Consider the following 24990-nt stretch of genomic DNA (forward strand, 5'->3'; position numbering starts at 1 on the left):
TGAGTTTTAGTTTTGAATGGCACCATTGATTTTACCATATAGTGTACTGAAAAATGTAAAAAAAAAAAAATTTAACTGCAGTAAAATTGCAAAAAAGTGCAATTCCACAATTGTTAGTTCGGTTTGTACTTACTATATGGTAAAACTGGCCTGGAAATACGATTCCCCCGGTTAGTATCATACCAAACATTTACCTTTTATTTTTATTTCAGGGGAGGAAAAAAAAAAAAAAAAAAATTACGAAATTTGTATGAAAAGAAGTTTGAATTTGTCGCCATTTTCCGGGACTCCTAGCATTTCCATTTTTCCAGGGTCTGGGGCTGCGCAATGGCTTATCTTTTGTGCCCTAAGTGGACATTTTTATGGATACCATTTTGGGGTAGATACAAGTGTTTTGATTGTCACTTACTGCATTTTATTGCAATGTTGTGGAGACAAAAAAAAAAAGAAATCAGGAGTTTTGATTTTTTTTTTTTTTATCATTACACCGTTTACCAAAATTGATTTTTTTATATATATTTAATAGATCGGATATATCTCAAAGCAGCAAAACCAAATACGGGCATTTTTTTTTTCTTTAATCGTTTTATCCTTAACAAATTATATTTTCACTTTACTTTTAAAAAGTTTCCGTTAGGAGACCTGAAGGTGTAATTGTACAATCACATGTGCTTTACATAGTGGGGCTTTAGCTCTACTACGTATAGCAAAAATTACAATCTTCTATGAACGCCGGCCACGAGCCGGTGTTCACAGGAGTATTGTAAATGACAGGCACATGAGTATTCTGCAAAACCCCGGGTGGACTCATGACAAACCATTGTTGCCCCACGATCACGGGATGCACCCAATGGGGGGGCCGAAATGATGCACTTCCAGCTGGCGTGTGTAAAATCACAAGATTTCACTGGTTAACAGCTGAGGGTTGTGCAACGATCCATCAGCAGCTATTAAAGGCACATGAAAGCAGAATAAATCACATGTCACATGCAAGGAAAGATGCAGGATCAAAGCAGGAGCCCGGATCAAAGTCAGGCACATGACATGACGTAAATATATGTTATGTCATAAAGGGGTTAATACTGAACTGTAAATTCCTTAAAAGTTAAAACTCCCTTCATCTGCAGGATTTCACAATCACTGCCCCACTCTGAGAAGGGAACCTCTAAGTACATCTTTGATTTAGCCCAAACAAGTTTGGGACTTTAATCGTAAATTTTTGCCTGTGTGCAGCAGAAGAGACTCTAGAATTTATTTGTAAGGTTGTAATGATGTCTCATACAATAGAGAGGTGGGGAAAAGTACAAAAGTGACACTCTCCGTATAACAAAGCATGATGAAACACAAACAAAAAACCTGCTTCATTAACAACACTTTGGCCAGATTCAAGCACAGCAGTCACATAGTTGGGGCTAATGTTCTATTCAATTTAAATTCTCACCTTAGTGATGCTTAAAACAACATCTATGGATGTGGAAAGGTCGGGTACCGAGCCAGTCACCTCACAGCCAATTATTTCTGGTATGGTTAACGTGATGGGTATGCCCAGCATAGCTGCTTCTGATTCTATTCCTCCGACACCTTTATATATTTAAAAAAAAAAAAAAAGGACCTGTATCAGCAATATTCCTCATCACAGTTCCATATTATATTATTTTATTACAGGCAGTAAGTTAAAGGGAATCTGCCACCCCAAAAATCATATATGAGCCAAGGCCACCGCCATCAGGGGCTTATCTACAGCATTCTGTAATGCTGTAGATAAGCCCCCCGATGTAACCTGAAAGATAAGAAATAAGGGTTAGATTATACTCATCCAGGGCCGGTCCGGTCCAGCGCCTCCCATCTTCAGAGAGGCCCGGCACCTGCGCACTGCAGTACTTTGCTCTGCCCTCAACAGGGCAGATAAAGTACACCTGCGCCGGAGCCGCGGCAAGAAGACAAGAAGAGGACGTCATCGTATGAAGATAGAAGGCCCCGGACCGGACCGAACGCCCATCGGACCCGGACCGAGTATAATCTAAACTTTATTTCTCATCTTTCAGGTTACATCCGGGGATTATCTACAGCATTACAGAATGCTGTAGTTAAGCCCCTGATGCCGGTGGCCTTAGCTCATATACGATTTTTGGAGTGACAGGTTCCCTTTAATGGTGCATACACAATAAGCGTCAGTGTCACAATCGGAACAGAAAAACAAAATAATTTACAAAGTTTTACAGTCCGTTTCATTATAAAAATTTGCATTTTTACATTATATATTTACTAGGAACCCCATTACATACTCATCTTCTATGTGAAAACAAACTTTCTAGGATATAAAATACCCCTAAAGTGTCACATGGATAAGACCGTTGTGTGCAGTTGCAAAGCACCAGTAGCTGTAAAAACATCCCCACAATATCACACTACCAACACCAGCTGGACTTAGAAATGATTCACTAACTTTCTATCAGATCCGCTTTCAAACTAATAGCCTAAAAAGCGTGGAGGTTTTCAAGACGTGATTGATTTAAGCCATTTATTAGCTACCATTTAAGAAAGCGGTGAACAAATGTAACTCACCTAAACCCAAGATTCCAAGGCCATTCACCATAGTAGTGTGAGAATCCGTACCAAGGACACTGTCTGGATACAAGAAGCCTTTATCCTCCATAACTAATCTGGATAGGTATTCTAAATTCACCTGATGCACAGTTCCAGTTTCTGGAGGAATCACTGTGACATTCTTGAAAGCCTTGGAACACCACTGAAAAATAATCACAGCGTTAACTTTTTAAACATAGGGATAAAAACCACTTAATTACAGCAGAGGACATCTCCACTAAAGCCCCCTTCACACTGTCGATTCCTGTACAGGAAAAAAAACAGTACCAGTGGGATCCATGGTCCGTGTGCGGCATCTGTATGTCAGTGGAACACGTATGGAATGAAATGCAGCATAGAGTTGCACCTATACTCTGGAATGCTCGACCCCAAGAAATAAGGACTAACCACAACTTATACAGTTTTAGTCGCTCCTTAAAAAACACATCTGTTTAGGGCAGCCCATCATGTTCTTTAAATCGAAGTTGTTTTACATATAGCCCATTCACTTTCTCAGAACATAACTCTCCATCAAACTCCATTAGCTCAATATGGCTGGACATCATTGTAAATAAGCACCTCTGTCTCCGCCACCTGCTTGTAGATTGTAAACTTACGAGCTGAGACGTCATTATATGTGCTCTAATTATTGTATTATCTTTAACGTTGTTACTGCGGAATATGTTGGCACTATATAAAGATTATTATAAAAGCTCACAGCTGTTTTGTTAGCCTTTACTGGTTAGTTTACAGGGGAACCCGAAAAAAAAATTAAGTAGTAAATTCTAGCCAAAAAAGGGTAAAAAGACAGCTGTGGGCTGATGTTAATAGTCAGGGATGTGTCAGATATTTTCCCCCACCTAGGCCAACAACATCAGCCCTCAGCAGACCCAGAAATGGTGCATCTATAAGATGAACCAAATCTGGCGCTTAGTCTCGCTTTTCCCACATGGCCTGGTGTGGTGGGAAGTGGGGTAATAAGGTTGGGGTTGATGTCAACTTTGTATTGTCAGTTGATTAGAGCAGTGGATAGCAGCGCTGGAGTCCTGGGTTCAAACCCCACTAAGGACATCTGCAAAGAGTTTGTATGTTCTCTCTGTGTTTGCGTGGGTTTCCTCCGGGTTCCCCGGTTTCCTCCCACATTACAAAGACATACTGATAGGGAATTTAGATTGTGAGCCCCAACGGGGACAACGACGATAATGTGTGCAACCTGTAAAGTGCTGCGGAATAGGTTAGCGCTATATAAAAAATAAACGAGAAAAAGAGAGAAAGACATCAAGCCCAGGGGTTAGTAATGGAGAGGAGTCTCCATTACTAATCCCATAGTGTGTGTATATATACACACAGCCAGAATAAAGTCACTTAAAGAAAAAGACAGACTCCTTTATTTGAAATAAACATTACCCACCCTCTATTACATTAGTTTAAAATAAAAAAAGCTTATTCCTCACCTGTCAGATGATAATTTGTCCCACGCCGCAATCCATCTCTCTATTATTTAGATGCCTTGCTGAAAGGTGGCATGACGCGACCGTTAAACCTGACATCCAGGAGACACAGATGAGCGTCAGAGCGTAGCTTCAGTGACGTCCTTGAGGTTACCACAGGTCACTGAAGCTGCGGTTCCCACAGGCAGCTCACTTACAGGCCCAATGAATTGCGGTGAACTCAATGAGATCACAGCTAGCAACATGAAAATGTTCTCACTGTGCCAGCGGTGACGTCATGAAGGTTACCGCAGTTCATAGGCTGGCTCACACTGAATTGAGCGTGGGAACAGCTGGCAGTGACCAGCGATAACCTCTGACATTATTGCTCATCACTGGAGCTGCGTACCAAGCTAAACTTAGCGTCTCCTGGATTCCTGGCTGAGCATAATGCCACTACTCAGCTTTGTATCCAGATGTAGCAGAGCTGGAATACTTTATGGGACAAATAGATTGTCATAGCACAGGTGAGGAATATGGTTTTTCGTTTTCATTTTTACAGTAATAAATGGGAAAATGAGGGTAGGGTGGGTTTATTTCAATTAAAGGAAGTTATTCTTGCCGTGTCTATTACATTATGACTATGGGGTTAGTAATGGGGGAATCCAAGATGCTTCTTCATTATTAACGCCTGGACTTTATGTCAGCTGACAATACAAAGTCAACATCAACCTCAACCCTATTACCCCATTTGCCACCGCACCAGGGCAAGTAGGAAGAACGAGGCCAAGCGCCAGATTTGTTGCGTCTAAGGCCACTTTCACACTTCCGTTGTTTAGTATCCGTCACAATGCGTCATTTTGGGCAAAAAACGCATCCTGCAAATGTGCCCGCAGGATGCGTTTTTTTTTCCCCATAGACTTGTATTGCCGACGGATCGCAACGTATGGCCATATGTCGCGTCCGTAATGCACTGGATGCGTCGTGTTTTGGCGGACTGTCACAAAAAAAGTTCAAGGGAACATTTTTTCGTACGTCGCATCCTGCACTTTGGCATGCGCATGCCCGGGCGGAGATCTCTAGCTCCTCCCCGGGACTTTAGAATGGGCAGCGGATGCGTTGAAAAACTGCATCCGCTGCCCACGTTGTGCCGAATTTTAACAACGTCCGTCGGTACGTCGCGCCGACGCTTTGTAACGGCCCCGTACCGACGGAAGTGTGAAAGAAGCCTTATGGATTAGTCATTTCTGTGGCGGCTGAGGCCTGATGTTGGTAGCCTGGGGGGAAAGGGGGGTTATATCGCTGGACCTTTCCCAGGCTATTAATATCATTCGACAGCTGTCTGTTTAGCCTTTGCTAGTTAGAATTTATAGGTGGACCCTACATCTTTTTTCTGGGGTCCCTAGCAAACTAACCAGAAAAGGCCAAGCAAACAGCTGTGAGCTTTTATTAATAGCCTGGTAACCATTTGGGATTTTGTCCCCTTTCGCAGATTAGTAACATCAGCCCCCAGCTGTGGGCTTTCCCTATGCTGGTCTAAAAATTACGTGAGAGACAATATTTTTTTATTTAATTCTTTATTTCACTCAGTGTCACCTCTTCGCACTGATGTCAGGGAGACCAGGCAACAATGATGATAGCTGCTTTCAGCACCCAACGCCTGGGAAAAGCGCAAACTGTACAGCTATTCTTGGGCACACGTACGTGTCATTTATGACACACGGATGTCATCAGCGTGTCATCAGTGCGTGATTTTTAACACTACGCACGAAATGCATGCCAAACAGGTCTGTGAAAAACCTGACATGTGCGCACCACCATTGAATACAATGGGTGTGCATGTGTCCTTATTTGTGATCCTTAAAAAATGGACCGCATACGATATGTGAAGTGGGCCTAAGAAATAATCGATAAAGAAAAAATAGTTTTGACCGAAGAGTAATCTACATAGACATACAGAGTTTTATGCAATTATACTTCTGTTTTAATTATGGCTTGCATCCCTGTTGTGAATTCTGTGGCAGAGCTCCCTCCTGTGGTCACGAGTGGTACTGCGGCTTCTGAGTTTCCTTCCTCAGGTGATGTGGTGAAGTCGTTAGGTGCTGCTCTATTTAACTCCACCTAGTGCTTTGCTCCTGGCCTCCAGTCAATGTTCTAGTATTGGTCTTGCTTCCTCCTGGATCGTTCCTGTGGCCGTCTGCTCTGCATAAGCTAAGTTTTGCTTGTGTTATTTTTGTTTTGCTATTTTTTCTGTCCAGCTTGCTTAATTGGTTTTTCTTGCTTGCTGGAAGCTCTGGGACGCAGAGGGAGCACCTCCGTACCGTTAGTCGGTACGGAGGGTCTTTTTGCCCCTCTGCGTGGTTGTTTGTAGGGTTTTGTGTTGACCGCAAAGCTATCTTTCCTATCTTCGGTCTGTTCAGTAAGTTGGGCCTCACTTTGCTAAATCTATTTCATCTCTGCGTTTGTATTTTCATCTCTACTCACAGTCATTATATGTGGTGGGCTGCCTTTTCCTTTGGGGTATTTCTCTGAGGCAAGGTAGGCTTGTTTTTCCTTCTTAGGCCTAGCTAGTTTCTCAGGCTGTGCCGAGTTGATAGGGAGCGTCAGGCGCAATCCACGGCTGCCTCTAGTGTGGTTGGATAGGATTAGGGATTGCGGTCAGCAGAGTTCCCACGTCTCAGAGCTCGTCCTATGTCTTTTGGTTATTGTCAGGTCACTTTGTGTGCTCTGAACTTCAAGGTCCATTGTGGTTCTGAATTACCTAATCATAACACATCCCTATATTTGAGTGTACATTGTGTAGTTTCCATGACCGGATTTACTTTAACTCCATAAAAGATCTATGGCATATATATTCATCATGGGTTGCTAACGAAACTATGAAACTGGTTATCTGTCTACTAGAGCACGATCTGATCACTGCAGATATACCACTTAAATGCTGCTGCTCTGACAGCGGCATTTAAAAGACACCATCGGCTCCCAGCTAAATCGAAAGATGGGTTACTATTGCAGCCGGGAGCTTCATAGAAGAACAATTACAGTACAGACCAAAAGTTTGGACACACCTTCTCATTTAAAGATTTTTCTGTATTTTCATGACTATGAAAATTGTACATTCACGCTGAAGGCATCAAAACTATGAATTAACACATGTGGAATTATATACTTAAAAAAGCGTGAAACAACTGAAATTATGTCTTATACTCTAGGTTCTTCAAAGTAGCCACCTTTTGTTTTGATGACTGCTTTGCACACTCTTGCCATTCTCTTGATGAGCTTCAAGAGGTAGTCACCGGGAATGGTCTTCCAACAATCTTGAAGGAGTTCCCAGAGATGCTTAGCACTTGTTGGCCCTTTTGCCTTCACTCTGCGGTCCAGCTCACCCCAAACCATCTCGAATGGGTTCAGGTCTGGTGACTGGAGGCCAGGTCATCTGGCTTAGCACCCCATCACTCTCCTTGGTCAAATAAATAAATGATGGTCCAACTAAAAGCAAACCGGATGGAATAGCATGCCGTTGCAAGATGCTGTGGTAGCCATGCTGGTTCAGTATGCCTTCAATTTTGAATAAATCCCCAACAGTGTCACAGCAAAGCACCCCCACACCATCACACCTCCTCCTCCATGCTTCATGGTGGGAACCAGGCATGTAGAGTCCATCCGTTCACCTTTTCTGCGTCGCACAAAGACACGGTGGTTGGAACCAAAGATCTGAAATTTGGACTCAGACCAAAGCACAGATTTCCACTGGTCTAATGTCCATTCCTTGTGTTCTTTAGCCCAAACAAGTCTCTCCTGCTTGTTGCCTGCCCTTAGCAGTGGTTTCCTAGCAGCTATTTTACCATGAAGGCCTGCTGCACAAAGTCTCCTCTTAGCAGTTGTTGTAGAGAAGGGTCTGCTGCTAGAACTCTGTGTGGCATTGACCTGGTCTCTAATCTGAGCTGTTGTTAACCTGCGATTTCTGAGGCTGGTGACTCGGATAAACTTATCCTCAGAAGCAGAGGTGACTCTTGGTGTTCCTTTCCTGGGGCGGTCCTCATGTGAGCCAGTTTCTTTGTAGCGCTTGATGGTTTTTGCCACTGCACTTGGGGACACTTTCAAAGTTTTCCCAATTTTTCGGACTGACTGACCTTCATTTCTTAAAGTAATGATGGCCACTCGTTTTTCTTTAATTAGCTGCTTTTTTCTTGCTATAATACAAATTCTAACAGTCTAATCAGTAGGACTATCAGCTGTGTATCCACCAGACTTCTGCACAACACAACTGATGGTGCCAACCCCATTCATAAGGCAAGAAATCCCACTTATTAAACCTGACAGGGCACACCTGTGAAGTGAAAACCATTCCTGGTGACTACCTCTTGAAGCTCATCAAGAGAATGCCAAGAGTGTGCAAAGCAGTCAAAGCAAAAGGTGGCTACTTTGAAGAACCTAGAATATAAGACATATTTTCAGTTGTTTCACACTTTAGTATATAACTCCACATGTGTTAATTCATAGTTTTGATGCCTTCAGTATGAATGTACAATTTTCATAGTCATGAAAATACAGAAAAATCTTTAAATGAGAAGGTGTGTCCAAACTTTTGGTCTGTACTGTACTTCACTATATATTGCAGTATAAAGTATAAGCAATCAAACGATCGCCGATTCAAGTACTCTAAGAAGACTAAAATTAAGATTAAAAAAGTAAGTTTAAATCATCCCGTTTTCTGCCTACAAAAATACATTTAAAAAGTAAAAACAATTGGTCTCTTCAGGTCCAAAAATGTTCGATATGCCAAAGTATGAAATTTAAATCGTAAAATTAAAATGACGGTTACTTCATAAATCAATAGTACATGTGAAAATAAGTAACTGTGTAATATATCTCATCAGAGATCTGCTTTTTTTCACAATTGATCAGTCACTATCAAAATTCTCAATTCTGGAGGTAAAATTGAATCGTATATAGAATTGCTTCCGTAGCAACTGCCATCAGCTATATAAGCGGAGGGGGGACTTAGAGACAGAGCGCCTTCCCCTCCTATCTAGATAGATTATCAGTAGCAACTTTCAGCCATGTGCAGCTGATCAGCAGGTGGTGGCAGGTGGTGACAGGGATGACCTATCCTAAAGATGGGACATCCTTGTTAAAGTTGCAGAAAACCTTTAAGGCTTTTGTAAGTTGCGGCAATGGCAGCAACAAGACTAAATGTCAGATATAACACAAAATCAGTCATAGGACTTACAATTAATAAATTCATAGAACATGGACAGCATCAAAGCTGCTGAAGTTATTTAATTTGTATCTACATGAGCAATCTGTCTGCAGTACACATCAATATGATCGTTAAAGACAGCAGAAAAACGAAATTCAACCCCTCCCCCACCTCCAGCCCCTGAAATGTTTCACAGCACCATCGACATTATCAAGGGGCTGAAGGGTAATGACTTATTTGTCATGAGATTGAAGCCTTCGAATATTACCAACCCTTTTTGGGGGGTTTTAACCTTACCTTAAAAAACTGAAGCCTTTCCTTATTTCTGTTAAATTCTATTTCGAGACTTTTCAGTGCAGCATCTGGTCTGTAAAAGTAGTAGTGCAAAAAGACTAATGTAAATGTGGGCTCTGTAAAGAACAGTGGGTTACTAATAAAAGACAGCCATTTAGTATGTAAAGAAGGGTCTTACTCTGGAATGGGCTGTAAATGGAACGGACACAACATTGGGGTGTTTTCAATCTGCTCACGAGAGCTTCTGCTTGAGGCTCCTGATTCACAGACTCCCTTGCAGCTAATTTGTCCCCTACAGTAGGGCTTAGCACCTGCTGATTTGGCTGGCGAGAGCTTGGACGCTGGTCTGTGTGACTCAACTGAGGTTGCGATAGGAACGGTCTGTGCTGCGCTGGTGACAGAGATTCATGTGATTAATTCTATAATATAATATTTAATTATTAAATTCACTTATAAATTCACATATTTAAAAGGGGAAGTCCAGGACTGGAAAAACATTGCAGATATTTTTCCCAAACACTATTACACCTATCTACAGGTAGTGTCTGGTATTGCAATTCACCATTCACTTGAAAAGGAGCCGAGCTGCAATACAACAGAAACATGTGGATGTGTGCATTGTTTTTGGAAGAAAGCAGCCATGTTTTTCTCGTGATTTGGATATTTTGCCCCAGCAGTTCGCCCCCGGGTACATTTACTTCACCTGTGGGAAGATATACTATCCAGCTGTCATACCATCACCCGAGAGGACCCCTTTAAGTAGCGTCAGTCCCTACTGACCGAATACCACAGGTGGCATCGTGAACAAACTTTATTCTTAAACTCACTTTAAAGACCTTTCCCTTTACTTGGGCGCCCAGGACCACGGACCGGGTCGCAGCCCCCGTGACGTCCCCTTCAAGTACCGGACCCGGTAACAAGTACCCCACTGCCCTGGTGGGCGACTCAACTTGGCGTTACTTACAGGATGTACCCAGGGGAGAACTGCTGGGGGCGAAACATCCTATAATCGTTTCTCATCCTCACCAAGCCCTTTACTAAAATTATTGTTTTCAATTTTTTCTCAAAAGCTCAAGAGAAAAACCATAAGACGATACAACACAAAGTTCTAGCTGCTACAGAATTGTAATTCCAACACAAGTATTTACGAAGGCTTCTTTCACATTTCCGTCGGTACGGGGCAGTCACGAAGCGTCGGCGCGATGTACCGACGGAAGTGTGCTTTCACATTTCAGTCAGACTGCAGGGTGAGGAAAGATTGTGAGAGCGATAATTCCTGCTGGGCATGCGCAGTCTGAAACCCTGGATGCGACGTACAGAAAAACATTCCCTTGAACGTTTTTCTGTGACGCCGGTCCGCCAAAACCCGACGCAACCAGTGCACGACAGACGCAACGTGTGGCCATACGTCACGATCCGTCGGCAATACAAGTCTATGGGAAAATGCAGGATCCTGCAAATTTTTTTGAAGGATCCTGCATTTTCAAAAATCTATGTATTGCGGCGGTAGCAGAAAGACGGAAAAGTGAAAGTAGCCTAAGAAAGACAAGTTACTATTCTGTAACAGAACTGGATACATTTCTAGGACTTATTTCCCCCCTGCCTAATATCTGCATTATGCAGACACTGCTGATTAAAGGGAAAAGAAGGATTTTTGGTACTTACCATAAAATCTTTCTTGGAGCCTTGATTGGGGGACACAGGTAACCACGGGTGTATGCTGCTGTCGCTAGGAGGCTGACACTAGGCAAAAAAGTTAGCTCCTTCTCAGTAGGGTACACAAGGACTGGCACTAAGGTCGTCAGTTTTAATGGAAAAGCAGGAGGAGAAGCAACAATAGAAACTATATACAGGCCCAACTTAGGCACACAGGCCCAAAAAACCAGGGAGGGTGCTGTGTCCCCTAATGAAGGCTGCAAGAAAAAAAAGTTTACAGAAAGTACCAGAAATTCTCCTTTTATCGCTTAATTTGGAAACACAGGTAACCATGGGACTCCTAAAGCAGTCCCAAGGGAGGGAAAAAAGAGCTTAAATTAGGTTGGGCAGCGGACTTTTGCAGCACCTCACCTACCTCCCACAGGACAGCAGCTTTAATTGAGAGACTGAGAATCCTGGTGGAAGAGGAAACCCTGAGAAAGTAGGTCTAAGAGTTTCCATGGTAAATCTGCGAGTAAGTTGACTAACCCTGCGTACCAGGCTCTTCTGGGCCAGTCTGGTGCCACTAGAACTGGCACTTCTTCCACCTTGATCTTGACAAGTCTGGTGATCAGGGGAAGGGGTGGAAAAAGGAACGGAAGTTCAAACAGACCATGAAATGACCAGGGGGTCATAACCGACTGCCAGGGGGTCGCGTGCCCCACCATTGAAAAGAGACTCAAATTAGGAAGTCGGGGGCCAAGTTGTCTACGCCTGGAACGTGGAATACTGATATTGCTGTCCCGTGCCACTCGGCCCAGTCCAGAATCTGTGAGACCTCCACCATGACAGACTCGCTGCATGTCCTGCCCTGGCCGTTTATATATGCCATGGCAATGTCTGATCAAACTCAGACTGGATGGTCCGTTAGAAGGTCTATTAATGGAGGAGAGAGGTAGAGGTCTCCGATTTCCAGGAAATTTATGAGAAGAGAGGTTTCCCTGAGAGTTCCAGTGACCTGGGACTGTGTGGTGAAAGAAGACTGCTTCTCATCCGAGGAGACTAGCCTCTGACAACTTGCCAGTTGAGAGGGCAAAATGACTTCCTGTGCCAAATGGAGGGGGAGAGAATACACAAGCCAAAAACTGCTTCACTCGAAGAGGCAGAAGTACAGGACGATCCAGGGATCAAATCCTTTTATCCCAAGCTGACAGAAGGGTCAGCTGGATGGAACGGGTATGGAATTATGCAAAAGTGACAGCTTCCATTGCAGCAATCATCTTGCCTAAGACTCATGCAAAGACGAATAGAACGCTTGGATGGGCATCTTAAGGAAAGAATCCCTAGACGATCCCCAAGATTTTTTCCTCTGGGAGCAGAACTCTGGCATAAGCGGTATTGAACAGCATGCCTAGGAAAACTAGGCGCTAGCCCGGAATCAGGTGATTTTGCCATGATGACCACCCAGCCTATATGGGAAAGTGTTTAAGGTGATCTGAAAACTTTGGCAAAACAGTCTCTGAAGGATGGGTTTTTGATCAGGTCTTGCCTTTAAGGAATGACTACTATCCCCATGGAGCAGAGAATGGCCATGACCTTTTTAAACACTCTGGGGGCAAAGGCCAGACTGGAGAGGAGAGCTGTGAACTGGTAGTGCTCCTCAAAGACCACAAAGCAGTGAAACTTTTAATGCGCCACATAAATCGAAATGAGTAGATTGGTTATCCAGGATGCCTCAGAGCAGAGTAACTCCTCGGGTTCCAAAGAAGCAATCACCGATAGGAGAGTTTCCATGCTGAAACGATGGAGACTCACCCACAGGTTTAGAAGCTTGAGATCCAGTTTTGGATGGAGTGAGCAGTCTATTTGGGACCACAAATAGGTTGTGATAGAAACCTGAGAAGCATTCCAGGGAGGAGACTGGTACAATGACCCCTGCCCGGAGGAGAGAGGAGAAGGTTTGAAAGAAACTGGGAACTTGTGCAGGAAACGTCTGAATAGGAGGAAAGAAAACGATCTTGTAACATGTGGTAATCTCCCTGAACCAGGTGTTGTCAACTGCGGAGAACCACATGTCCTGGCAGATAAGAAGGCTGTCACCCATCCTGAGAAGATTCCTAGGTGTGGGTGACCCGTCATGCAAAAGAGAATCAATTGGACAGAGACTCTGAGGACTTGGCAGATTGGCCCTTGGAGCGCCATGGCGAGATTTGTTTGAAGGACAGCTTCCTTCTCGCTCACTGTGCAGGACACCAGTCGTACTGAGATGAGGTCCCGAAGGAGGAGAAATTACAAAAGGAGTGAAACTGAACAAAACATCTCCTGGTAAGTGGATGTTTGAGCTTAGGCTAGGGAAGAGAAGTGCTCTTACTGCCAGTGGCATGCGAGATGAGCTGATCCAGCTTCATCTCAAAGAGACACGATTCCTGTAAAGGGAGATAACTCCAGGCTTTAAGCCATTAGATTCTGCGTATGGGTACAATATTGCATTTAAGACAGGAGAAGCAGCTGGTGGTGTCCAGAGGCAAAGCAAGCAATTATTTACCTGCGTGGACAATATAATCCACACGGTCCGCCAGTTTGTCTGGCTAAGCCTCCGATAAAATGCCCTGATGAATGAGACTGAATGATCTGGGAGGAGGACACTCTTCCTCCTTAATATTGAGGGCCTGATTAACGGCCGATATGAGGCCGTCGACCATATTCTGGAGTTTGGTTCGAGTTTTGATGAGATTCTGACTGGGAATAGAGATCAGACCTAGGGGCTACCTTCGAGGAGGAGAAGTGGGATACTGAAAGTATCCCTGCAGGAAGTGGAACGAAACGAGGAACTGGAGTGTGCCCGCTTCTTGGACGTTATCCTTGATCTGCCATGCTGATAGATGGGCGACAAATTCGTTATGAGAAATGATCGGAGCACTGGAGGCACTTGAAATGTTACGTAAAGGTTTAAGAACCTGTACCAAGGACTGGGATACCTTGATTAGGTCAGTTACTGATTGAGAAATGGCAACAGGGTACCCTGAAGAAGGGGGTGTGTTCTCATCCCCAGGTGGCTCCTGTGAGGCTTGCAAGGTGGGGGGGTTGCAATCTGGGCAGAAAGCCAAGGCCTGACCTGTGAGCCACTTTTTGCAGAGGGCACAGGCGTAGTGAATAATGTGGTAGAGACAGGAGCGAGACTTCCTGGGTCTGTGCATATGTATAGCCAGAAGCTGACAGGGGCTGCTGAAGAGGGCTAAGCCTATGAAGGAAGAAGAAAACAGCCTGGACGGAGCCTACCCATTCCAGGATGTAGGGGAAACATCCTTAGGAGAGACTAGTCAAGCAGGAGAACGGTGACGTGGAGTTGTAGCAGAGCATGAAGCACCGCCAGAGATGCAGAAAGAGTGAAGAGAAAAAAAACGAACGGGGCAATATCTGGCAAGGCATGCTGAAAACTCGACGCTGTCAAAGTAAGACAAATGATCTCATAGGAGAAAAAGTAAATGTGCGTAAGCCCTCGCACACCGATTGGTAGGCAAGCACAAGGCGGCCAGAAACAAGACTGCCCTGGAAATGAAAGAAGCGTTTCCACAGCAAGAAAGAAAAAAAAAAAAAACAAAACGTACAAGCCCTCAAGCGCTGATTAACCAGCATGCATGAAGAGAAGGGGGCGTGACCATGTCTGCCTTAGAAAGAGGCAGGCACTACATTTCTGGATGCCAACTGTGGCGCATTAGAAACGTGCGCTGCATACAGAAAGAGTGATGTGATTTCCTCTGGCTTTCTAATACCTCCCTGCCCCCCGAAGAGGGACTTTGGAGGAGGTCCCCACTCCTTCTCCATGCAGACAGGTGCCGTTCCTCCTGTCTCTCCAGAGGATCACATCAGGAGCCACCAGATGAGGAGGGATCCACTGGGGAAGGAAAAAAGAAAAGAAAAAAAAAAAAAGCGTCCTCCTTCCCACCCCATCGTGGTCCCACACAACACAGAAGATGGTGTCAACACAGAGGGAAGGGCCACCAAGGAGTGACTACCGTCTTCCTCCCAGCCCCCTCTGTAGAGAGGGATAGAGTGGGGAACAGGCAAGGACCTAAGGAGAAAAAGACCAATCTTGGGTCAGATCCAGGTCTGCCTCCTACTGACAGTAACCTAAAACTGACGAGCTTTGTGTCTGTTGGTGGGTGTATAATGCTGAGGAAGAACCAACTTTATTTTTTTCCCTAGTGCCAGCCTCCTAGCGACAGCAGCATATACCCATGGAAACCTGTGTTCCCCAATTAAACGATAAAGTATGGTGGCCACCAGCACTAGATTATATTGATTTGTATAAAATCACTTAATATCTCTAGCCATTCCCTCTGTCTTTCACTCAATATTTACACACAGTATGGCTGCCACAAAAAAAGTGCTTCTGGAAGTAAAACAGATAAGTATCACACTTGGGTGGTACGCTAACTTCAAGTATAGCCATTTTTATATTTTGGTGGAAAATGCAAATATATCTGGAAGTAAACCAAACAAATGGCTTTTTTATGGTTCCTGTTAAGGTGTTTTTCAACTCTGAAAAATAGTTCCCTAACTAGGTTTCTAAATTTCTGCTGTGACGGCAGCTAGTCAGTGTCAGCAAGCATAGCTACATTACCACTGTCAATGTAGCATCACATGGAAAGATGTAGAGATACCAACATTCAGATTCAGATTCAGGGTCCTCACAGAAATGTGGTGTACAGTCATAGATCGATCACATGCCAAGTGTGTGCATTTACATTAAATACAAAATACCATTTAGTAAAATCCAACTGTAACGAATGATCAGCTATGAGGTCTGTTGGACAGACTGGATTCACCAGTTTTGGATCTCTGTCAAATTTCTTCACTGCATCCCTCATTGCAGCAAAGTCAACCATCGCAGGAATGCCACTACAATAAAAAAAGACATTAAAAACATCAGATTTAATGAGAAAAATACAAACCATTACAATGGTTTCAAAGAAGTTAAGGACCAGCTCAAAAGTAGCCAGATTTTGCTCTTATTTGTATTCCCGCTGCTCCTCTGAAGAGGTCTTTTTTAAATCCACAATACAGTTCCAGAGGTATGGCCCTTTACATTTATTGCTTATTTTATGGTCTATACAAGGGGGTACTCTTCACAGGATCCTCTGGGGTGTGTATCTAAGCTGCTTTACATAACTGTGAGCCATACCCCCTTGGAAGAGCATAAAAATTTGCACTAAATAAGGAAGGTCCCATCTCTGGAAACATATGGAGGATTTAACCCCTTAATGACCGCCAATACGTCTTTTAACTGACCTGAGATATAAGAGAATAGCCTCCCCATACAGGTGACAATCCAGCATCTGTCGGTTGTACACTATAGCTGACAACTTGCTGTATCAGCCACGATCAGTGTTGTTACCATCCATATCTGTTTAACCCCTTAGATGCTGCTGTCAATAGTGACTACATCATTATATATGGTTAACAGACTGTGGGGGCTTCCTCTTTATCCCAATTGGTGCCCTCAGATCATGATTTTGTTGTCCTGATGTTTGCGATGGCAATTCATGACCAAATAGCGGCCTTAGAGTCTGATTGCTGTAGTATTCTGTTCAGAAGTTAGAGGCATTTAGGTGGTAAAAATACACATTTTCATTTCTGTCATACCACTTTGTATTAATTCCTGTAAAGCACCTGATGGGTTAATAAACTACCTGACTGCAGTTTTCAATATGTCAGGGGGTGCTGTTTTTAAAATGGTATCACGTTTGGGGGTTTCCCAATATACGAGACCCCTAAAGTCACTTCAAACATGGATAAGTCCCTAAAAAAAGAAATTTTGTAAATTTCTTTGAAAAAATGAAAAATTGCTGCTACATTTTTAAACATCCTAAAATGCTAACAAAATAAAATATCATTTTACAAATGGTCCTGATGTAAAGCAGACATGTGGGAAATGTTATTTATTAATGGTTTGCTGTTGTATGACTATCTGGATTAAAGGGATAATCATTCAAATTTAGAAAATTGCTAATTTTTTAACATTTTTCTCAAATTTTTGATATTTTTTATAAATAAACACAAAAAATGTTGAACTAAATTTACCATTATCATAAAGTATAATGTGTCACGAAAAAACAATCTCAAAATCACTGGGATTTGTTGAAGCGTTGCAGAGTTATTACCACATAAAGTGACACTGGTCAGATTTAAAAAATTTGGCTCGGTCACTAAGGGGTTAAAGAGGAAAAAAAAACAAACAAACAAAAAAAATGTATCGCGAGAGGAGTAGTGTAAATAAGAGCAAAAACTGCCAACTTTTGATCTGAACAATATTTGAGAAGTTAGTTCCAGGGTATAAAATTTACTTAAAAATTTTAGTAGTTAATTTTCAAGTCCACATTCAGATATCTGTTACTCACACAAATGTTCTACATGGATGGAACACATACACATAGTTAATTTGGACCGTTCACAAGTGCGCTGTTGGTTTGCTTTTTTTTTTTTTTTTTTTTTTTTTTTTTTTTTTTTTTTTAAGTGTACTGAGCAAAAAAAAAACAATGCAGACATTTGGGTTTTGGGATCTTGCTCCCCACAGACTGCCTTGAAAATGCTAAAAACTTAGCCCATATTCTGCCGTATATCCTAGTCAGTACTGGCTTTCTACTCGGCAGCAGGGTAGCGACTAAGGACTGGGAGAATCCCTTCTGTGTTAATAGGGTCCTCTCAAAATCCAAGCTGTCAAATGTAGACCTAACTTCTGAGGATGTGACACTGGGCCCTGCCTGAGGAGACCTCAGAATCCAGGGCTCCGATAAGGACATCTTCCTCATCCACGAGAACCATGGCCTTTTGGGCCAAAACGGAGCAATGAGGATGACCCTTGCTCCCTCCTGCCGAATCTTCCTCAGGACTGCCGGGATCATCATCAACAGAAAATGCACAAGCCAGCTGGAAATCCCAAGGAATCTGTAATGCTTCCACTGCGTATGGCTTTTCTCTTCGGTTTAAAGAGCAGAAGATCTTAGACTTGTTTGCCAACAGAAAGACTATTTCTGGAAGTCCCCAATGATCCACAATCTGCTGAAAAACTGATGGATCCAGTTCCCATTCCCCTTGTTTCAGGGGATGTCTGGCTGAGAAAATCTGCTTCTTCATTCTCCTTCCCCTTTATGTGCAGTGCAGATAGCTGTAGATGTTCCTCCATGATCTGGTGAATTGCCAGTGATAGCAGCATCAGGGTTTCGGGATGGTGTTCCCCTTGGTGGTTGCTATAGTGAACGGACGTTCGGTTGTCTGACATTACTCGAACATGGTGTCCTTCAAAATGAGGAAGGAACTCTACTACTGCATTCTTTATCACAAGCAGCTCCTTGCAGTTTGAGGAATGGCCAGCTTCTGCCTCTGACAAGACCCCCTGGACTATGCGGTCCTTGAGATGTGCACCTCATATCCTTCTGCGCTCGCATCCATCACAAATCACGTCGGATATCTGGTAGGACCATGGAATTCTGTGCAACAGATTACCTGGATCCAGCCACCATGTCATGGAGTCTGTTGCTTACCGGGAGAGAATAATCCTCCCCTCTAAGGGCAGAGCCCTGTATTGGAAGTGTCCGAGTTGTCTGTCTATATACACTGCTGCCCTCAGGTACTGCTGATCTTTCTGATGGATGGGGACATGGTAGTATGCATCCTTCAAGTCTAAGGCAGGGTTCACATTAGCGTTCGGGGGCTTTATGGATGACTGCGCATGTCCTCCGCTAAGCCCCGCATACTTCTGCATGTGTCCTGCGTACCTATCTTTAACATTGGGTATGCAGGACATGCGGATGTATCGTTTTGACGAGCCCGCACAAAACGCAAATTGTTGCATTCCCGTGTGGTCGGCAGGTGTGTCAGAACAATGCATCTGCATACATCCACATGTCCTGCGTACCCAACGTTAAAGATAGGTACGCTGGACGCATGCAGAAGTATGCGGGGCTTAGCGGAGGACGTACGCAGCCCTCCGCAAAGCCTCTGAACGCCAATGTGAACTTAGCCTTAGACACTCATGTAGCAGCCTGTGAACAAGATCTTTATTGACAATTTATTGACTCCATCTTGAACAGTCTGTAGACCAGGAACTTTCAGAGACCCTTAAGGTTGATAATTGTTCTGAACGACTGGTCAGGCTTCCTTATCAGAAACAGGGGAGAATAGAATCCCCTTCCCCTGCTGCTGAACAGGCACCTTCACCAGAACCCTCTTTTGTAGTAAAAGTAATACTTCCGCCTCTAGGGCCTGCTGCTCCTTCCAAGACCTGGGCGACAAGATCTTGAGCCTGTGCCTGGGAGTGGATCTGAACTCCAATTTCAGTCCTGATGTTATTTTAGTGAGTACCCAGGCATTGGCTGAGATTTCCTCCCAGACAGGTTGGAAGTGGGACAACCTCCTACCTGGGAGAACCCATTACTTAGAGGGTTTTTGGCTCCTTGCTGAGGAACCCCCAAACATGAAACCCCTGCTCGGTTTCTTGTCCTTCCAATCGCCCTGTTCCTTAGGAGGTCTGTTTCTGCTATATGTTCTCCTACGAAATGAACTCTTGAACTGAGGAAGGGACACATTGGAAAAGCCCTTTTTCTTATCCACGGCTTTGTTTAGAATGTCGTCCAGAGCCTTGCAAAAGATATTTTCCTTCACATGGGACCGAGCATAGTCTGGTCTTGGACTGGTCATCTCCCGGCCAGATTTTGAGCTATAAAACTCTGCGGGCAGCATTGGATAGATTCTCCGATCTGGCTGCTAACCTGACAATCTGCTGAGGCGTCAGCCAGGAAGGCAGCTGCTCCCTGCAACAGTGGAAGGTCCGGCAGGATCTTTTTCCTAGGGATATTTCTAAGCTGGTCCTCAAGCTGCTGTAGCCACACCAACATAGACCTGACCGTACAGGTTGCCGCTATTGGCAGATTTAATGACGCTGCTGGCGATTACCAGGTCTGTTTCAGGAAATCCTCTGCATTCTTATCCAAGGGGTCCTTAAGAGCCCCTAGGTCCTCAAAGGGCAACGTTCATTTTTTAACCGACTTTGCAACTGCCACATCGATCTTTGGAGTCTTCTCCCATATGCCCGCCTCCTCATCGTCAAATGGATATCTCCTCTTTGAAGAAGATGGTAGTGGGCCCTCCGTCTCCAGCCTCTTCCACTCTAATGAGCATCATGATTTTCTCATTACTGGAAAGGAACGGCTTTTCCTCTGCTCCATGCCACTGAACATAATGTCCTGGACTGTTCTAGCATTCCTAGGATCAGCTATGCCCATATTCGACCTGATTGCCCTAAACAGCCTGTCTGTATCCTCAGCTGGGAAGCAGGGTCTACCCATCCTTGGCCTCATAAGAGGAGGAAGAGGAGGAGGAATCCGTAAGGTAAGAGTCCTCCCCCTTAAGTGCAGATTTCTCTGACTCAGACGACAGCAGTTCTGTCTTCCCCTCCTCTCTATGTCCCATCAGGTGCTTTAATGATTACTGTACCTTAGATCTAATAATGGCCTTCAGGTCCAGAGCCAACTCAGGAGTTTCCCAGGACTTTGTATTTTATTCCTCGTGCTGCTGAGGAGATTATTATATTATCATTCCTCCGAGACGATCTGTTGTATACAACTTGGACAGACAGAGTCTCTTACTATTAGTGCTGGGTAAATCCCCATTGCACAGAGCACACTCCTGATTGTTCTGTTTCAAACTACGTTTCAGGGGCCTTCCGTAGTAAAAGAATACACAGAGAAAGGGGCCTGTTTTTATACAGTGCACTTTTATGTACAGTAGATCACTCATCATTTAGCTGATCACTCTACGGTACTGGAGACAGAGACTGAGCTGGTTCAGAAGAACATCTCCCCCTGGAGATGGGCTCGTGACCTGCCTTGCTTTTTAGGCTTGTCCTGCTGCTTGTACGACTGCCATTACTGCACCCCTTGCTGATGCTGCTGGCGAGGCTGCAATGGCTCCTGCGTCGATTGCAGTGATGGTGATGGCTGCTGCTGCGGTGGCTGCTGCTGTCCCTCCATGATCAGGATGATGCAGGAAATGCCACCATCTTCCTGGACACATCCCCTTTATACCAGATGGCCTTTTTCACAAAATCTTAAAAATTTTTCACCACAAACAAATAAAAAACAAAACAAAACCAAAAACGGAAACATTTGGCATCACATTAATTGCACTGTTGAGGAGAATCATATTGTCAAGTCATTTTTACCAAACAATGTACACCGCAAAAACAATTTCCCCAAAACAATGTTACAATTTTATTTTTTTTTGCAATGTGACCACACTAAGTATTTTATTCCTCGTGCTGCTGATGCAGAGCATTCGTTTCTGCCTGTAACCCTGTGCACACTGCAATCTGTTGACTGATGAAGGTCTTTGTAGGACCAAAACGTTTATTTTATTTTGTGCAGGCAATCCAAAAATAATCTGCTTACAACATTTACCTGAGTGCCAAGTTTTCTACAAGATTTACATGGGACAGGATGCTACTTGGGCACCATCCACAAGAGTGCCATAAATACCAATTTTGATCATATTTGTAGTTTTATACCTTTCATGTCCTGGCCATTTTTTTTTTTTCTGCACATCTGTCTCCCCCCCCCCCCCCCCTTTTTAAAAAGCCATGCATTTTTTTTATTCAGATACAGCCATATGATGGGTATGGTTTTGCAGGAACAATTGTACATTTGAATGAATGTTTTTTTTACCATATAATGTACTGAAAAACTGAAGTGCAGTGAATCGGTGAAAGAATGCCATTCCACAGTGACCTGACACCTTGATTCTCCAAGTCATTACGACGGATGCTATGTGGTTTATTTAATTTTATCCTATTATACACCAATAGTTAAATCTTAATACTTCTCTCCTTCCTACATATTCTATCCAATATATTTTGAAGTGATTGTGACATTCCCCATTACCTATAGGGTGTCAGTACATTTCTTGGCCCTTTGGTTTTTTTGTTTTATGTGAAAAATAGCACCAAACAATACTCACGTGAAATCTTGTAGGACAACACGGGCTGGAAGGAAGGGAATTTCTTGGCATTCACAGTTTGTTTTCCACTTCAAAACTCTCATGGCATCATCCTGTTTTACCAACACACCATCACAGTTACGTATCACAGCTTCAAGCACCACACGGATACAAAAAGGCAAGGTATCTGCAATAGAAAATTAAAGTTAGTGCACAATTAAATGGTTTTGTCTTAAAAAGTCAATCATTTAGACATCATTGGTGGAGGTCCACCTCACTCTAATCCATCCACCCTACTTCACCCAAGAGCAGACAGCAGAGCTATCCTTAATAGGATTGCCCACTGGCTCTTGTTAAGTGATCGCGGGGCACAGATGGGTTGCCATAACAGCCGATTACTTGCGATTATTTATGAAAAAAACAGAAATATGGCAAAAAATTTTAAATTTTGTAATTTTCAAACTTTGTATTTTTATGCCCTTAAATCAGAGAGATATGTCAAATAATAGTTAATAAATAACATTTCCCACATGTCTACTTTACATAAGCACAATTTTGGAAACAAAATTTTTTTTTGTTAAGGAGTTATAAGGGTTAAAAGTTGACCAGCAATTTCTCATTTTTACAAAACCTTTTTTTTTTTTTTTTTTTTAGGGACCACATCACATTTGAAGTCATTTTGAGGGGTCTATATGATAGAAAATAATGAAGCGTGACACCATTCTAAAAACTACACCCCTCAAGGTTCTCAAAACCACATTCAAGAAGTTTATTAACCCTTTACGTGCTTCACAGGAACTGAAACAATGTGGAAGGAAAAAATGAACATTTAACTTTTTTTTGCAAACATCTTAATTCAGAACCATTTTTTTTTGTTTTCACATGTGTAAAAACAGAAATGTAACCATAAATTTTGTTATGCAATTTCTCCTGAATACGCCAATACCCCATATGTGGGGGTAAACCACTGTTTGGGAGCACCGCAGAGCTTGGAAGGGAAGGAGTGCCGTTTTACTTTTTCAATGTAGAATTGTCTGGAATGGAGATCAGACGCCATGTTGCGTTTGCAGAGCCCCTGGTGTGCCTAAACAGTGGAAACCCCCCACAAGTGACATCATTTTGTAAACTAGACCCCTTAAGGAACTTATCTAGATGTGTGGTGAGCACTTTGAACCCCCATGTGCTTCACAGAAGTTTATAACGTAGAGCCGTGAAAATTTAAAAAAAAAAAAAAAAAAAATCGCATTTTTTCTACAAAAATGATCTTTTTGCCCCCAAATTTTTATTTTCACAAGGGTAACAGGAGAAATTAGACCACAAAAGTTGTTGTGCAATTTCTCCTGAGTACGTCGATACCCAATATGTGGGGGTAAACCACTGTTTGGGCGCACCGCAGAGCTTGGAAGAGAAGGAGTGCTGTTTTACTTTTTCAATGTAAAATTGGCTGGAATTGAGATTGGACGCCATGTCGCGTTTGGAGAGCCCCTGATGTGCCTAAACAGTGGAAACCCCCCACAAGTGACACCATTTTGGAAACTAGACCCCTTAAGGAACTTATCTAGATGTGTGGTGAGAACTTTGAATGCCCAAGTGCTTCACAGAAGTTTAGAATGCAGAGTCATAAAAATAAAAAATATTTTTTTTTTCCACAAAAAAGATTTTGTAGCCCCCAAGTTTTTATTTTCACAAGGTTAACAAGAGAAATTGGACCCCAAAAGTTGTTGTCCAATTTGTCCTGAGTATGCTGGTACCCAATATGTGGCGGTAAACCACTGTTTGGGCGCACGGCAGAGCTCGGAAGGGAAGGAGCGCCGTTTTGGAATGCAGACTTAGATAGAATGGCCTGTGGGCGTTATGTTGTGTTTGCAGAGCCCCTGATGTACCTAAACAGTAGTAACCCCCCACAAGTGACCCCATTTTGGAAACTAGACCCCCCAAGGAACTTCTATAGATGTGTGGTGAGAACTTTGAATGCCCAAGCGCTTCACAGAAGTTTATAATGCAGAGTCATAAAAATAAAAAATATTTTTTTTTTTCCACAAAAAAGATTTTGTAGCCCCCAAGTTTTTATTTTCACAAGGGTAACAGGAGAAATTGGACCCCAGAAGTTGTTGTCCAAATTGTCCTGAGTACGCTGATACCCCATATGCACCATTTGACTTTTTGAGCGCAAAATTGGCTGTCGTGTTTGGAGACCCCCTGATGTACCTAAACAGTGGAAACCCCCCAATTCTAGCTCCAACCCTAACCCTAATCCCAACCTGATCCATAATCCTAATCACTAACCCCAACGATAATCACAACCCTTACCCCAAAACAACCCTAATGTCAACCCTAACCATAACCCTAATCAAAACCCTAAATCCAACACACCCCTAATCCTAATCTCAACCCTAACCTCAAACCTAACCCTAATCCCAATACACCCCTAATCACAACCCTAACCTTAACCCTAATCCCAAACCTAACCCTAATCCCAAGCGTAACCCTAATGCCAACCCTAATCCAAACCCTAACCCTAATCCCAACTCTAACCCTAACCTTAGCCCCAACCCTAGCCCTAAGGCTACTTTCACACTTGCGTCGTTTGGCATCCGTCGCAATCCGTCGTTTTGGACAAGAAACGGATCCTGCAAATGTGCCCGCAGGATGCGTTTTTTGCCCATAGACTTGTATTGCCGACGGATCGTGACGGATGGCCACACGTTGCGTCCGTCGTGCACTGGATCAGTGTTTTGGCGTACCGTCAGCACAAAAAAAATTCAAGGTAACGTTTTTTTTGTACGTAGCATCCGCCATTTCTGACCGCGCATGCGTGGCCGTAACTCCGCCCCCTCCTCCCCAGGACAT

The 24990-nt window shown here is 43.4% G+C and overlaps 1 protein-coding gene across 1 annotated transcript in view; it reads right to left on the reverse strand.

Moving 5' to 3' along the window:
• The window catches only part of IREB2 (iron responsive element binding protein 2), a 106237-nt gene that overhangs the window by 54371 nt on the left and 26876 nt on the right, over nt 1–24990 (reverse strand). The window contains exons 4-9 of the mRNA XM_069765561.1: nt 22162–22327; nt 15913–16050; nt 9692–9904; nt 9517–9586; nt 2566–2749; nt 1442–1581 (exon numbers count right to left, since the gene is read on the reverse strand). Of these exons, the coding sequence (XP_069621662.1) occupies nt 1442–1581; nt 2566–2749; nt 9517–9586; nt 9692–9904; nt 15913–16050; nt 22162–22327 (911 nt within the window). The remainder of the gene's footprint in view (nt 1–1441; nt 1582–2565; nt 2750–9516; nt 9587–9691; nt 9905–15912; nt 16051–22161; nt 22328–24990) is intronic.

Source organism: Ranitomeya imitator, chromosome 4, assembly GCF_032444005.1.
Source record: "Ranitomeya imitator isolate aRanImi1 chromosome 4, aRanImi1.pri, whole genome shotgun sequence".
NCBI lineage: Eukaryota > Metazoa > Chordata > Amphibia > Anura > Dendrobatidae > Ranitomeya > Ranitomeya imitator.